Consider the following 15,837-nt stretch of genomic DNA (forward strand, 5'->3'; position numbering starts at 1 on the left):
GGAATGCGGCATTGGCCGACATGAAGAAAAGGGAACTGTGTGAGTGAACCATATATAGTAAAAGTACTCGTTCAAAAATAACTGACAGACAAAGAAAAGACTACGTAAATGTTTTGCAAGCCCGTTTTGTTTTCGTCGCTTGTTAGGTTATTGCTTTGGCAATGTTTACAAATGTTGAATATGATATTGTTCCATGAAAACAGCAGGAAAAAATGTCATTTATCTTCATTTCTTAATGAATCAGATATGCAGGTATACCTACTGGAAGAAATCCTTATCCCACATCCTATTTGAATCTGTCTCAGCTTGTGGGAGAAAAGGGAGGGAGCAAACTCAACTGGGAGGGAAAGATGGAAAGAATGCTTCAGGATCTCATCATCTCATTATTTTTTATTTTTTTTAAAATTGCAGCAGCAGAGTGGTTACTCTTTATTTTGGAGCTGCTAGTAACTTTTTCCACTCCCTATTTCTCTGGCTCGCCTTTAGCATTATCCACAGCAGCATACTTTCCCATGTTTTTTTTTCTTTTTTTTTTTTTTCTTTTGCAACCCACTTGTGACGTGTGAGCGGAGTTCCTGCTCTTGTTTCATGCGGCACAGTTTGGAGAGAGAGCGGGGGGTGAAAGGGCTTTTGGAGAGGCAGACGTATATCTGAACGTTTTGAAGGGAAGGTGAATTGAAAGTTTCAACGAGGGACCTTTGCCTTGATCGCTTTCTATCCTCATGTGCAGGGGAGGTCGATCGGCAGAAGGACGGCGGACGTGCGGAAAGGCTGAGAGAAAGTGAAAAGAGGACTGACGAGGGGAGACAGAAGACATTAAACTGCCTCGCTCTGTTGCCCTTGGGTAACGCTGAATGAGTGGTTACAGTTGACGGGTCCGCTTCACACGAGAGGTGGAGCTCCAGCCCAGCGGGGGAACCAGCACTTCATCCTTTGTCAAGCAAATAACAGGACAGGATGAGGTACCAAGGCAGGGTAAGAGCCTCTCGACCACGATGCCCCTTGTCCAGTTTTTGCTTCCTACTTAGATCATATTCATCTATCTATACTGCGTAGTGTGAAGCACAATTCGTCATAAAGATCAAAACAAGGGCCTTATGTACTCTGAGTTGTGATGCGGTGGTTTGTTTTGGGTTTCACGAAGCATTAACGCAGAGGAGTTAGCTTAGGGTTGTTCACAATAGTCGGTTTCATCCAGCTGTGGTAGCATCAAGCCTCGCCAGAGCTGGACGGAGGCTGACCAAATAAGGAAGATTATCTGGTTGTAGTCACTCAGGCAAAAGTTTAGTCAAGTCCTACTGCGAGATGTGCCTCCTCTGCAGAGCAAACATACTCGTTTCACCACAGCTCAGATGTTTTCCAACGAAAAATCCACGCCATGTATTGCCTGGCCTGGTTTAAAAGACGCAAAGGACTGGATTCCGTTTCTTTTAAGCCTCATATGTAGTGGCAGAAGTAGTTTTGCAGTCGGGAACGTTTGTTTAGACGAGGCCGAGTCCCATTTAAAAATGGAGTTCTGCTTGCTGTGCTGATTGCAGGGATGAAAGTCAAAATCTCAACTCGTGACTGGCGAAAGACTGAAAACAATGTTTGCTGTGTTGCGTGATGACACAACATAGTTTGGTTGCTCGGCAACCTTGATTTTGAACTGCCCTTCTCAAAGTTGGAAAAACAAATGAGATGATTGCACAAACACGGTTGCGCACACGCGCGCTTCGTCGGCACGGCAGCCGAAGCACATCTGCAAAAGCGTGAAGGTGTTAAATCTGACGAATGAGTGATTATGCTAAAGGAGCTTTCGCAGAGCCAGCTCGGTCTTGCCGATGGCAATCTGGCTCTGTGCTGTCTTGTACTGAGGTATGTTTTATCACGGTATGCATACCTATGTGATTTTTCTCGGAAAAAAAAAAAAAAGAAATGTCAGAGTGATTGCAGAGGCTGTATTTCTCCCCTCCCACATCTGCACGGCTGATTCCTTTCGTTTCGCCGCCATTTCTAAGACTTAACGATACACCCATCCCCAGTGTTTCATCTGAAAACATGCAGCTATTGCCACACCGCAACAAAAGATTCCATGGCATCCTCTGACCGCCTGCTCCGATCCTGACCCCAACATTCCTTCGTTGTGTTCTTTGGAAAATCTGACAGCCAAGCGTTAATCACATCTGTAGGAAGCCCACCTGCAGGAATGAGAGAACAATACTCCAAGGTGAAGCCGCGAGGAGTGGCTGCAATAGACTTTTGGTGGCTTTCCTTTGCTCTCACATCTTGGCTGCCGTCCACTGTTGTCCTCTTGTTTTCGCAAGGATTTCCCCATGAATACCGCTCAAGGGTAAAGGCCTTTTAGCGACGTGGAGCGGCCAAATGAGCCCCCTGAGAGAGACACATGCATGGAGGAGAAGCCTAGCGCCTTTGTTCTGCTTTCTGTTGATGTTTTTATAGCTGTTTACATCAAATCCGCAGGGGGTTACAGAGAGAAGAAGGTACTGCTACAAAGTGAATCCAGTGTGAAGGTATCTCTGTCCCTTTAGGTGCAGTTCATGTACCTTGTCTCACAGGTGACCTGACTCCTGAGCCGTCGCTCATTTCCAGCTAAAATTTGAGTTCCGAGCAGGAACGCAACAAACATGAAATAATGAACAATCATTTAAAAGGGAGGTGCTTAATTCCTGCTGTTTATTGCCAAATTAATTAAGGATCAGACATTGTGTATTTCCCGCATTGGCCCGAATATAAGACGGTGTTTTCTGCATTGAAATAAGGGTCGTCTTATATTCGCGGTCTAGATATTATACCCATTCACGACGCTAGATGGCGCCAGATATCTGCTGAACTTGACTTCTCAGGCCAAAGTGAACCCGTGCCATGAAGAATAAAAATAAAAATAGCGGTAGCACGAAGAAGAAAAATAAAAAATAGCGGTAACAAGGAAAAGACAAGAAAATAATAGAAGAGATGACAGAAAAATGAGAAACGTAGTGACAATCTGGAGAAAAGTGGGTCGAAGATCGGCCAGGTTAACCGGCAGCTGAGAAGTTCTGATGTAATTTACATTTCAAAAACCAGAAGCCATTCATTTACGAATGTGATTGCACTTTAGATTTGAATGAGGCAAAATAACATGCTCTTTCTTTCAAATATATAGTTATAGTCATTTGTTTCAGATGTACTCTAATTATTTTAATATAAAAATTAATTTGGGGTTCAAAAAGTCTTTTTTCAAAATTGAGTCTTCAAAAAGAGGGGGTCGTCTTATAATCAGGGCCGTCTTATATTCGGGCCAATACGGTAATCAGACGAAAAACCTTACAAAATTCCCCATAGCTTAATGCTAACACGTGTTCCAAAACGTCATACAAGTGCGAACAAAGTTAGCATTCTATCGTCGAGTGCCATCGACGTGAGGTGCGGTCAACTACGTTTTTTTTTTTTTTCCGGTAGGGAAAAGTTTTGGCAACTCTTTTTTTTTTTTTCTGATGAAAGAAAAGAGTCTCATCTTTCATTTGGTGGTTTCTGTGTTCACATACAACACAACGTTCTGTGAGCCTTGAAACATCAATCCAAATGCTGTAAATTGACTGGCCCTCAATAGTTTGTAACTGAACTTCAAGATTTTGTAACTCCTGTCTCGTCTCCAGAACCGCGTTGCATTGTCAAGGGTACCAAAGAGGTACTTTTGAAGTGACCGCACTATTGACAAAATACCCTCAATGTCCAATGACTCACTTTTAGAATATTATTCATCAGGAAAGATTCCAAAGCCACAACTGTTTCCCTTTCCGTTACATGTTGCTGTGGTTGTGTGTGCCTGCGATATTTTACACTGTGGCCACAGAGAATGTCACCGCAGCCCACTAAATTCTACCCATCCATAATATTAGGCTTGTCGTCACGTTAAGGTTGACATGTACACACGCTTTCCCATTTGCATCACTGTTATCACCCCGTGGTGTTATCACGTTGTGTGTACAGTACGCGGAGACTATCACCATCTCAACACAGATAAGCACATCCTGTTTATCATTGGGATTCCTAAAATGTCTTGCCTTGCCTTGGCGAGGCTTGGTCGAACTGTGGAGTGTTGTTGATAGATGTGGTCAGTAAATGCTGAGTCATTCGTATTTTTTTTTTTTTTTTTAATAATCAAGAAGAGAGACTGTTTTGTAAATACATTGTGCTTGATGTTTCGTGCTTGATGTTATTACTTGCACCATGTTTGCTTTTTTTAAGTCAAATGTTACTCTAGACGATAAAATTTTGGAGTAAAAGTTTCATTGTTAATTATAATGTATGCCTTTAGCAAATCTTATCCTCGAGAGACCAAACTTTCTTTGTCAGAAATTGTCATTCCAAGCCATTTTTTCCCAATCTAATCCATTTTAGATGTCATTTTTTTAACACGTGAATCTAAACATAATCTATTTGTATTATTAAATTATTATTTCGTATTATTATTAATATTAATTCTGTGTGAATTATTTCAAGGCTTTAAAATGAGGAGGAATACATTCAGATAAAATAGGAACAGCCCAGAAGCGCCACCTTGTGTCTGTATGGTTAAATTACAACCCCGCTTCTCTCTACAGGAGGTGGACATTGAAGGAAGGGTTCGCTTGGTGATGGAGAGCACCCTAACGGCCCGTGACAGGGTTGGAGTCCAGGACTTTGTCCTACTGGAGAACCACAACAGCGAGGCGGCCTTTATAGAGAACCTGCGACGGCGCTTCAGAGAAAACCTCATCTATGTAAGAACGTTTCTCATTATCTCTCGATATGTTGGTTTGGAGTGATGTTGGAATGTTTGGCATATTTTCTGTGACTGTTTTGGCTCAGACTTACATCGGCTCAGTGCTGGTGTCCGTAAACCCCTACAAAGAGCTCGAGATTTACTCCAAGCCGCAGATGGAACGCTACAAAGGAGTCAGCTTTTATGAAATATCTCCTCACATGTGAGTCTTGTTTTTGCAAGGCTTGTGGTCGCACGATGGAATGTGAATTGCTAATTTGGGATTTTATTCATCGAATGAATGGTACCTGTCTACTAGACTTTGTGCCGTGTAACGTGGGCATCTCTGAAATATTGTAATACAATAATAGCAAGAGTGAGTGACAGCTTTTGCGTTGAAAGAATTTACTCTTAACATTGCCCAAATTTCTAAATACTACATGATGTTGTTTGCCAATTGCAATTGTGACAACCGTGACAATTGACTCATTGCGTAGACTCTAAAACTGCATTGCTTTTCACTCAGTTATGCAGTGTCAGACAACACTTACCGGGCCATGCGGACCACATGGAAGGATCAGTGTATTCTCATATCAGGTGAGAGCGGTTCAGGTAAAACAGAAGCCTCGAAGAAGATCCTCCTCTACTATGCCGTCACCTGCCCCACGAATCATCACATGACCACCCTCGGAGACCGCCTGCTCCAGTCCAATCCTATTCTGGAGGTATTGAATCGGAGTTTGCAATTGGAATCAAAGTTCCACAGCATATTTCATTCACTTGAAATCATCCAACTCATGCTTTGTGTAGGCATTCGGTAACGCCAAGACACTAAAGAATGACAACTCCAGTCGGTTCGGAAAATATATGGATGTGCAGTTTAACTTCAAGGTAAACAATCCTTTCCTGGATTTTTTTTTTAATTCTGTATGTCAATGACTTTGCAGCATTCTAGAAATATTGATCAAGTTAAGCCACTGTGGATTGCAGTTTCTCTTTCTGTGTCGCTGCAATGTTTTAAGATTCTGCCTTTCTTAGGGGATGCCAGTGGGTGGCCACATCCTCAATTACCTTTTAGAGGAATCCCGTGTAGTCCACCAGAACCACGGAGAAAGAAACTTCCACATCTTCTATCAGCTTCTGGATGGTGGGAGCAGTGAGCTTCTCCAGATGCTGGACCTTGAAAGAAACCCTCAGAACTACCAGTATCTGGTTAAGGTGCGTCAAGCAAAACGTTGCATCGTACGCATCAATTCACCTTGCCAGCATTGTGTATGATACCGAGTCGTCTCGATATAGGGAAGCTGTTCCAAAGTCAGCTCCATGAGTGACAAGAATAATTGGAAGGTTTTGATGAATGCCCTTTCTGTGCTTGGCTTCACTGAGGAAGACCTGCAGGTTGGTCAAAATCACTCCGCTGTATGTGTTTGGCTTAATCCGGAACACAGTCAAGGTTTAGATCTCCAAAAGTACAACTCTTCTTCCCTCTTATATACTGCTTGTTTTCACCAATGTGAGTTCTGGGTCTTTTGTCAGAATTTGTTGAATATCACTGCCAGCGTTCTCCATCTGGGAAACATTCAGTTTGGAGAAGGCGAGGAAGGTGAAACGCACATTACCACTGAGATGCCGATAGCAAATGTGGCGAAGGTTAGATTTATCCCACAGAGTATTGGCAGATGTAATTTTTTTTTCCGAACAGATGTGTTCTTGTTTTGCAGCTGCTGGGTCTTCAAGCCTCATCCCTCAGCGAGGCTCTTACTCACAGAAAATTCACAGCCAAGGGGGAGGAGGTAAAGACACTATTGTTCTTTATTTGGGGGCGTTTGTGTTTAGAGCGATTTTATAGTTTCGCTTCTCACTTACATTGCAGATGATCATCCCGATCAACTTTGAGCAAGCAATATCTGCCCGAGACGCCTTAGCTAAAGCTGTCTACGGTCGGGCCTTCACTTGGTTGGTGGATAAGATCAATCAGTCTCTTGCTCTGAAGGTGCAGCCATTCTTTTAATCACAAAGACAAAGCCAACTGTGACAAGGTCATCACATGTCTATTGTCTACTCTATTGTTATAAAGGATGACATGGACCATAGCAATAAAGCCTTCCCAGTGATCGGGCTTTTGGACATCTATGGCTTTGAGGTCCTACAGCGCAACAGGTCTGACACGCCGTTATTTTGCTTTGTCTATCACGCTAAATATGTTGCAACAAATACACCTCGTTTCGTTCTTTCCCTGTAGTTTTGAGCAGTTCTGCATCAACTACTGCAGCGAGAAGCTCCAGCAGCTCTTTATTGAGCTCACGCTCGGATCCGAGCAAGAGGAGTACACAACAGAGGGAATTGCCGTGAGTGCTTTATAGATCTCAAAATGCGGACGTTGGGCACATTTCCACTCTTAACGCAAACATTACGCCGCCCGACTTTCAGTGGGAGATGGTGCCGTACTTTGACAACAAAATCATCTGTGACTTGATCGAGGCGAGGCACAAGGGCATCATTGCCATTCTGGTGTGTATATCGACGCCTTGTCTGAACTGTCTGCTTGTCTGCTGGTGTTGTTATCAGTTGAGTAGCGTTCCTGTCTTTCAGGATGAGGAGTGCCTGAGACCCGGAGAGACAAGTGATGCCTCATTCTTAGAGAAACTGGAGGACACGCTTGGCGGCCATCCCCATTTTGTCACGTATGAGTGAAAATGATCAAAGTACTGCTGTCTTTTTCGATCTACGGGCCACTGAACAGTTTGTTTGTGACTGTCCACGTGTGTCTTGCAGTCACAAGCTGGCAAATGGCAAAACTCGGAAGGTAATGAGTAGAGAGGAGTTTCGGCTGCTGCACTACGCTGGGGAGGTCAACTACAACGTTGATGGTAGCGAATAAGCATTCATTCATTCTTTTTTAAAATCATTACAGTGTATTGCTGCAACCGAAAAATGAAAAAAAAAAAAAAACAAGCTGATGTCATTTTTGATGTCATTCAGGTTTCCTTGAGAAGAACAATGACTCACTGAACAGGACTCTGAAAGAGGTAAACAACATTAGTAATTGGCTAAAAAGCGTGTTTCCCACTGTGTTGACATGGATCATTGGTTTTGGCCTGTGTTCAGATCATGTGCCAGTCAGACAACGAGATCATAAGTCAGTGTTTCTCCAGAGAGGAAGTGACGGACCAGAAACGCCCACAGATGGTAGGAGCTTTCTCTCTCGCTCTCTGTCTCGCACTCCCTGTCTGTCTGTCTGTCTCACTCTCTCTCTCTCTCTCTCTCTCTCTCTCTCTCTCTCCCTTCCTTCCTTCCCCTCTCTCTCTCTCTCTGTGAAATGAAATAATCAAGTTTGATATGTATATACTCTTTGACCAATTACTATATATATGTGTATATATAAATAAACTTTTTTTGTCGTTGTTTACGTTTCTCTAGGCTGCCACTCACTTTAAAAATAGCCTATCGAGACTAATGGATATCCTCATGACGAAGGAACCGTCATACGTACGCTGTATCAAACCGAATGATACCAAGCAGCCAGGTGAACTTGTATACACTCTGATGACACTTCATTCGGTAGACCTGCACAAACCTCAGAATTAAAATGGCCGAGCCGTGCTAAATTCTTTTCCCAAGATAATTATGACCCATTTTGTTTTTGACCATTATGTTGTTGTACGGTAGCTCGAAGTGTAACCAAACAGGATCATGCGTTTGTGTTATTTTAGAGACTTGATGTCGCTGCAGAAAAAGAGTGAGATATACCGTAAGAAGAATCTGTTAAAGCAGAGCCACTCCAAATTTTAATGGTTTCCTTTTTGTATCATGCTAACCTCCTTGTTGGAGGTACAGTACAAAGGACAGCTAGCAAGTATATACTTCTGATTGCCACATCCCGATGACGCCTTTATAACTGTCTGCTGGCACTGTCACACATTACAAGAATGACACATCTTGCACAAGCACTGTCAAATTTGCTGATACGGTCTCCACTTGCAGGTCACTTTGACGAAGTTCTGGTCAGACACCAGGTCAGGTATTTAGGCCTGATGGAGAATCTTAGAGTCAGGAGAGCTGGCTTTGCCTATAGACGCAGCTTTGAAGCCTTCCTGCAGAGGTGACTCACTATTCCAGTCACGGTTTTTCTGGGCTTAGTGTATCTTCAGCTCGGCCGTATCATTATATTTATATGCTAACACCCTCAGGTACAAACCGCTGTGTCCGGAGACGTGGCCTAACTGGTATGGCAGACTCCACGATGGTGTGGCCACACTGGTCAACCACCTCGGCTACCAAGAAGAGGAGTACAAACTTGGCAGGCAAAGCATCCTTCATCCACTTTCACACCATCCTTTCTTTTGATCTGTGACAAACTTTACAGTCCTGTAAGTTGTACTCCTTCATTGCATGCAGGTCCAAAATATTCATCCGTTTCCCCAAAACTCTCTTTCTGACTGAAGATGCGCTTCAAGCCAAAAAGCCCGAGATAGGTAAGTGACAATGAAATGTACCTCACACAAATCCAAAGCAATCCAGATCATTTCACCACTCTCATTCATGAGGAACTTCTTTTGTGCTCCAGCTTTGACGCTGCAGACATCCTGGCGAGGCTACAGGGAGAGAGCCAAATACAAACGTATCAGACACGCAAGTCAGTGCGCGTTACACTTGTTTTAACCCTTGCATGTGACTGCCGTATATGCTTTGAGCATCATTATTTCTTTGGATGACTGCTGAGAATGCCTTTGTGTGTATGTACAGTCATAGTGATCCAGTCCGCATGGCGAGGGATGAAAGGACGCCGGAGGGCAAAGAGGCGTCGACTGGCTGCGGAGTTGATTCGCAGGTGCAAAACTGTCTCTCGTTGCTCTTTAGTTTTTTTTAATCTGTAAAAATATGAGGTACACCTGCACTTTCAAATGAGCTCTCATCGAAGTGCTGACGACGCAATGAGATCTTGTCAATCGAAATAGTGCTCCTGTGTCCTCATCAAACTCATCATCTTTAGATTCCACGGGTACATCCAAGAAGTGTCATGTTAGATTGTCCTTCCATCTGTTTTTATTTCAGGTTCATAAAAGGCTTTATCTACCGTCATGAGGACTACTGTCCCGACAATGACTATTTCTTGGATCACGTGCGTTATTCCTTCCTTATGAAGCTGAGCAAAAATCTGCCCACAAGCGTTTTGGACAAAAGCTGGCTGGCATCTCCTCCCTCTGTCACTGAGGTACATTCGGCAGATGTGTTGTAGGGCGAGTAGTTACAAATCCACCATTGATCTGTTTTCCTCTGCAGGCCTCAGAATACCTTCGCGCACTGCACATGCGCAACATGGTCATGAAGTACTGCATGAGGATCCAGCCTGAATGGAAGAATCAAGTAAGTGAAAGTGACAATTGAGATTCCACTGTGGTCCTGTTTGCAATTTTTAATGCTGCTCTGACACGATTCTTGTCTAGATGACGCAGAAGGTTGTTGCCAGTGAGATCTTCAAGGATCAGAAAGACAGCTACCCTCAGAGCGTTGGCAGGCTGTTTTTGGACACCAGGATCGGTGCGTGTTTCAGCACTTTCCTCACAATAATCCAGTCTAACATAACACATATACCTTCACTCCCTCGCTGTTTTTTCTTTGTTTTTTTTTTAAAATAGATCGTGAGCAGATCAATCTCAAAGTTCTCCAGACTCTCGGCAGTGACAAAGTGCAGGTAAAAAAAAATGCCTCCCAATGTTTGAACTGCAACAGCGTGCTGCATGTGTTTTTGCGCCACAGTACGGCGTCCCCGTGACAAAATATGACAGGAGGGGGTTCAAGCCACGCTCGCGTCAGCTCCTCCTTTCCAACACCTTCGCCGTACTGGTGGACAAGACCAAGATCAAGCAGAGGATCGACTATGCGGCACTTGGAGGTCAGATTGATCAGCATGTCGAGCAGCCAATCAGAATTCTCTGATCAACAAATTTCACCTAACTAGTGTGGAAATTATTATTTGTTGATTTACAACAACAAATGTTTTTACTCTGTTTGTTTTTCTTCATCTATCTATGTACTTCTCTTACTTCCTCCGACTCCTTTTTGCTCTGTTTTTTTCTTTCTTTTTTTAATCGCTGTTGGTTTTAATTTTGATGTTTGGTTCACAAGTTAATGTGTTTTACTGTATTCTTATTTTTATGCATCACAAATGCGTATGCGAGGCAATTAAAAAAATTCGCCATGTCTCGTAATCCGCAGAACAATTATCTGCTCTTCCACTAGATGGCAGTAGGTGCGGTTAACCTCTCGCCATTCTTACAACGGAAGACTGTAATACTTTTGGGGTCAAACAGGCCAAGATTTTACACCAAGTAAATTTGTGAGTAAATTAAGACGGGATCTTCGTTATTTCAATATACTGCACTGTGACAGATTTTCATTTTGTGCGGTGTGTGCCTTGGCTCAAAGAAGGTTGGGAAACATTGCCCTAGAGTACCAACTTGCTTGTTCGTATCCATGGAATGCTCAGATACAGTATGCTGTGAGGTAGTAGCCCTCATTTCGTTATTTGTTCAGCATTTGGCTTCTGTAACACCTTTGCAGGATCACGTGGAGTTCCAGAGGGGACTGCAATCCACAGTCTGTTTTTGTTTTTTTGTATTGTGAGTTTCTTTGTGAATCCAGATTTCCTCTTGAAATGCGCAGGTATCTCTGTGAGCTCTCTCAACGATGGAATGGTTGTTCTGCACCTGCCCAGTGAGGACAACAAGCAAAAAGTACAGCAATCAAGATCTGCTTAATTGTTTACAAAAATGAGGAACATCCTAAATCCACCTTTATCTTTCCCAGGGTGATGTGCTGCTGCACTGCAACCACGTGATTGAACTAGTGACAAAATTAGCCCTGATGGCCCGCATGTTAAACCACGTCAACATCAAGCCCGGCAGGTGAGGACCCCTCTGACCGCTGAACCCAAGATCCGTAAACAGCCTCATTTTAACAGCGCTTTCACTTTATTAGCGTGAGCTTTGCGGGGGCACGAGGCAATGAGGGCATCATCGATTTCGTCAGGGGCTCCGAGTTCAAGGTGGCTAAAGGCAAAAGAGGACACCTGCTAGTGGTGAGTCTGCAGCTCTTCTTATTTAAAATCACTTGAATAAAACCAGCCTACTTAAGAACGAATTCTGTTTGATTCTGTCCTAGACTGCTCCTCGAATCAACACCACATGAAGAAGCGCGAAACCAGAAAAATGCTATCGCTAACACTTGGCTAACAGGAGGATTAACACTCACTGCTCTTCATGCGCTTGAAGCACACCGAATATATATTCAAAATCCCTCATTCAATCATACTGCCATTCCTCTTATAGTGGCCCACTGCGTTTATTTCCTGAGAAACCAATGGGTATCGTCCCAAGCTTCTTTTAGCCATTAATGCTAACAAAAATAATGCATAATGTTATTAATAATTAATCATTTTCCACCAAAAATTGTTCCAACATTTGCCTCACAGTTCTGAGATTCTGGCTTTAGATCTTGGCCTGCAGCGTCCATGTTTGGCGTATGATCTCCCTCTGTACTCGGGCTTCCTCTTACATTCCAAAAAACATGCAAATTTAGTTCGCCAAGGACTTGAAAGTGTTCACAATTGTGATTGTGAATGGTCAAATGTGACGTGAGGGATGGCTGGCAAGCAGTCCGGCATGTGCCTCATCTCTTGTTCATACTCAGGTGGGATTGGCTGCATCTCATCTACACACCGAAAGAAGACAACCGCTATCGATACACAGAAATATAATAGTAATATATTCTCAATCTCTATTGCTTTCTTTTCCTTTGCGCTTGTTTGCCGGCATGGACAAATGCACTTTATAGCTTTCGCTCCAACTTCTCGTCAATTTTTCTTTCTCACCACTCCAATGAGGGATGACTGGGGTGTTGCAGATGTTCGGGTGAATGATGCACCATGTGATTCATTGAAGTACAGTGACTTTCAAGAACGGAGGCCACTATTTGAGGAAATACGCTATGCAAAATTGTCTTGAAAAATAATATCCGGTAATGATCGATGACATCGAAACATGAAGTCCTCACATTTCATCTTTTTATTGAAAGCCATATATAAATAAATATTATACTTTAAATATCAAATGTCATGTAAACACTGTGTCGCTGTCTTTGTAAAATAAATAAAGCAATCAATCCAATAAATAAGTCAAATAAATAGCAAATATCTTGTGTCTTTGGAAAGTCCAGTCGATGAAGGGGCCTGGGTGACAAAACAGGATGTTGTCATGTGCACTGTCAGTTGTGGGAGCCTTCTTGCAAATTTACAGTCAGAGGCAAGACAGAAACTCGGGGAAATGCCCAGAGAAGCGCTGAGATGCTCATTAGTCTATTAATAGTTCACTGCGGTGACCTACGACCAGTGCGAGATAACCCCTCAACAGCCAAACTCTTCCTTTTGTCCCTGCATGATTTACTGTGCTTTAGAAGCCAGGAGGAGGAAGTCTCGTGCCAACTTGGTGAGGTACAGGTCAAGATCCCGTAAAATGATGTAACCATCCACACGCTTTTCCCACAGCGTTTTCGAAATCGATGACGGGTTCAAAGGTGTCCAAACGGTGGGAAGGTTTGATGTCCTGTTGGACGTCTTGATGTAACTCATCTGAAGAAGGAAATAAATCACAAGTGTTAATAGTTGCTCCGATTATGCCTGATCTTAAACGGGGGTCAAATGATTGTGAGCATACATGATTGCTGACGTGGCTCATCAGGTCCCTCAGGTCCATTTCAACGTGTTTGATGTTCTTCGGTAAAGTGTTGAGGAGCGTCTGCACTCCCTTCTTCTCTTTTGCCTCCCTCTCCAGCTCTTTCCTCTTCCACTCCAGCCTGTTCCTGTAGGCCTGCATGTCGGAGAAGGCAGCCTGTAGTCGTTCCCAATCCTGGACGCAAACCAGCCAAAGTTTAGCCAGGGAAACCGTTTCCAAACGGAACCAGGAAGTCAGATGGAGGTAACTTGTTTTCTCGTGCACGATTTGTCTTTTGAAAAAGTGACTGACCGTAAGCTGGAGCCAGCTGTTAAAGTCCGTAGAGAGCAATGGCAGGTCATCCAAATGACCACTTCTGTCCTCAAAGTCCTTGTTTCCTAACTGCTGCTCCTTCTGCAATCCCAACATTTTTATTTATTTTTTTTGATAAGCGTTAAGATGAGCAGGCACAGTAGCGATTGGCGAGGGTTTTTCACCACTTACATATTTACTCAGCAGCTGTTGCACACGGGTTCGGGTGGACCTTGCGAGGCGGAAGGAGTTGCTATATCTCGCCTTGTGGATACCCAGTGATGGATTTGAAGACTCGGTACCGTTCAGTATGCAACAAAGAAGGAAGAGAGCACAGCAACCAGCAATCATCTGGAAAGCAAGTAGCAACATAGCAGTGAGCGTTGTTTCGTTATCGTTTTACATCGAGCTAAAATACATGATCGCGTTGGTGCACTACTACTTCTGCACTACTATTCAGTCTGTGTACCGCTGCAGACAAAAAATAAAAAATTACATAATTTTGGCCAAAAAAAGAAGCATGATTCAGCATTGTGAAATAACATTTTGACATAGTTCTGGCAGCGTGCTACTCGAAAGCAGCTAGGTGAGGCAAGGCGGCTCTATTTCAATAGCGCATTACTTACACAAGTCAGTGTGTTTTAAATGATCCAAAGTCGTAACTTTCACTTTCAATTACAGTTCGGTCATTGAACCTTTTTTACTTTTATGTAGGCGCAATTTCCATGTAACTTAATCATTAATAATTAATGATGTGCGGATGTTTCTGCCCCCCACCCTCTCCGTTTAAATGCAGTGTGACTGTTCAAACCCCTACCCTGTCTTGTATTTGATGAACCCTCATGTCTACTGCGCTACTGTTTCATAACTTTCATCATAATGGTCCCACTCGGTGTAAAAAGTTTGAAACCCAATGCTCTAGTACTGTGTATACTGAAAAAGAAAAACATTTTGTAATTTTGTAGTGGGGGGAGTTGTGCAAAAATTGAAAACAATATTTACTATGTTGACAGAATTTCTAAAATTTATAGACAACTCTTTTTCGTCTTGGAGTCATCTTTTTTTTTTTTTTTAAGAGAGAGAGCTGTATATGCCGAAATAATTACAGTTCGGTCATTGAACCTTTTTTACTTTTATGTAGGCGCAATTTCCATGTAACTTAATCATTAATAATTAATGATGTGCGGATGTTTCTGCCCCCCACCCTCTCCGTTTAAATGCAGTGTGACTGTTCAAACCCCTACCCTGTCTTGTATTTGATGAACCCTCATGTCTACTGCGCTACTGTTTTATAACTTTCATCATAATGGTCCCACTCGGTGTAAAAAGTTTGAAACCCAATGCTCTAGTACTGTGTATACTGAAAAAGAAAAACATTTTGTAATTTTGTAGTGGGGGGAGTTGTGCAAAAATAGAAAACAATATTTACTATGTTGACAGAATTTCTAAAATTTATAGACAACTCTTTTTCGTCTTGGAGTCGTCTTTTTTTTTTTTTTTTTTTTTTTAAGAGAGAGAGCTGTATATGCCGAAATTTTCCTGTGGTAGCATCTGTCCTCCGAATCTACGTTATGCGGATTAGTCTAAAATGCAATAAGCACAGATACAAATACATTTGAATTAATGCAGCCTGTCCTCAATTAACACTTTAAACAGTTCAAGCAAACTTCACCGAATTGAATCCGTCACCAAAATTGTCCTCATTGTTTACCGCACAACATACAATGATACGCTCAATTAAAAATTAAAAAGTTCAAATCAAGTCATTTGTCTTGATTCTAGACATGCTGACAATTAATTACCCCTATTTCACCCAAATAGGAAAGATAGGCATACCTTGGAGCAGGAGCAGTGAACGCGAGCCAAAAAATTCTTGAGTGCCAAAACTTCATGCTACTATGTTACTCCACCATCAATTTATATTAGCGGTCATGTTTTCGGTTCCTGACTGATCTCGGGTTTTAACTTTTTTCTCTCTCCCTCTCTCTCTCTCTCTCTCGCGCTCTCTCCCACACGATTACCGCATCTTGTGGTTTGAAACATGAATCATTCGAAAGGCAGGAAGTTTCTCGGTAAGAAACTTAGAGT

General features: G+C 42.7%; 2 protein-coding genes across 2 annotated transcripts; one reads left to right on the forward strand and one right to left on the reverse strand.

Annotated features, from left to right (window-relative positions):
* Positions 1-392: 392 nt before the first annotated feature.
* Positions 393-12,849, forward strand: LOC109512540 (unconventional myosin-Ic-like). The gene is made up of 32 exons (XM_019864365.1): positions 393-975; positions 4,587-4,745; positions 4,834-4,949; positions 5,253-5,451; positions 5,537-5,617; positions 5,765-5,944; positions 6,026-6,124; positions 6,263-6,376; positions 6,448-6,519; positions 6,600-6,719; positions 6,804-6,886; positions 6,969-7,074; positions 7,157-7,237; positions 7,319-7,410; positions 7,502-7,596; positions 7,709-7,755; positions 7,835-7,915; positions 8,147-8,252; positions 8,711-8,828; positions 8,917-9,030; positions 9,125-9,201; positions 9,294-9,362; positions 9,473-9,557; positions 9,782-9,941; positions 10,010-10,093; positions 10,174-10,267; positions 10,366-10,421; positions 10,487-10,622; positions 11,393-11,463; positions 11,537-11,634; positions 11,708-11,807; positions 11,891-12,849. Exons 1-32 carry the CDS (start codon positions 958-960, stop codon positions 11,915-11,917), a joined length of 3,138 nt encoding a protein of 1,045 aa, XP_019719924.1. The 5' UTR covers positions 393-957; the 3' UTR covers positions 11,918-12,849.
* LOC109512541 (uncharacterized) lies at positions 12,790-14,615 on the reverse strand. The gene is made up of 3 exons (XM_019864366.1): positions 13,942-14,615; positions 13,441-13,851; positions 12,790-13,355 (listed from the first exon to the last, which is right to left on the reverse strand). Exons 1-3 carry the CDS (start codon positions 14,119-14,121, stop codon positions 13,167-13,169), a joined length of 780 nt encoding a protein of 259 aa, XP_019719925.1. The 5' UTR covers positions 14,122-14,615; the 3' UTR covers positions 12,790-13,166.
* Between the last annotated feature and the right edge of the window lie 1,222 nt (positions 14,616-15,837).

The sequence above is a fragment of the Hippocampus comes genome, unplaced genomic scaffold (assembly GCF_001891065.2).
Source record: "Hippocampus comes isolate QL1 unplaced genomic scaffold, H_comes_QL1_v1.1 scaffold57, whole genome shotgun sequence".
NCBI lineage: Eukaryota > Metazoa > Chordata > Actinopteri > Syngnathiformes > Syngnathidae > Hippocampus > Hippocampus comes.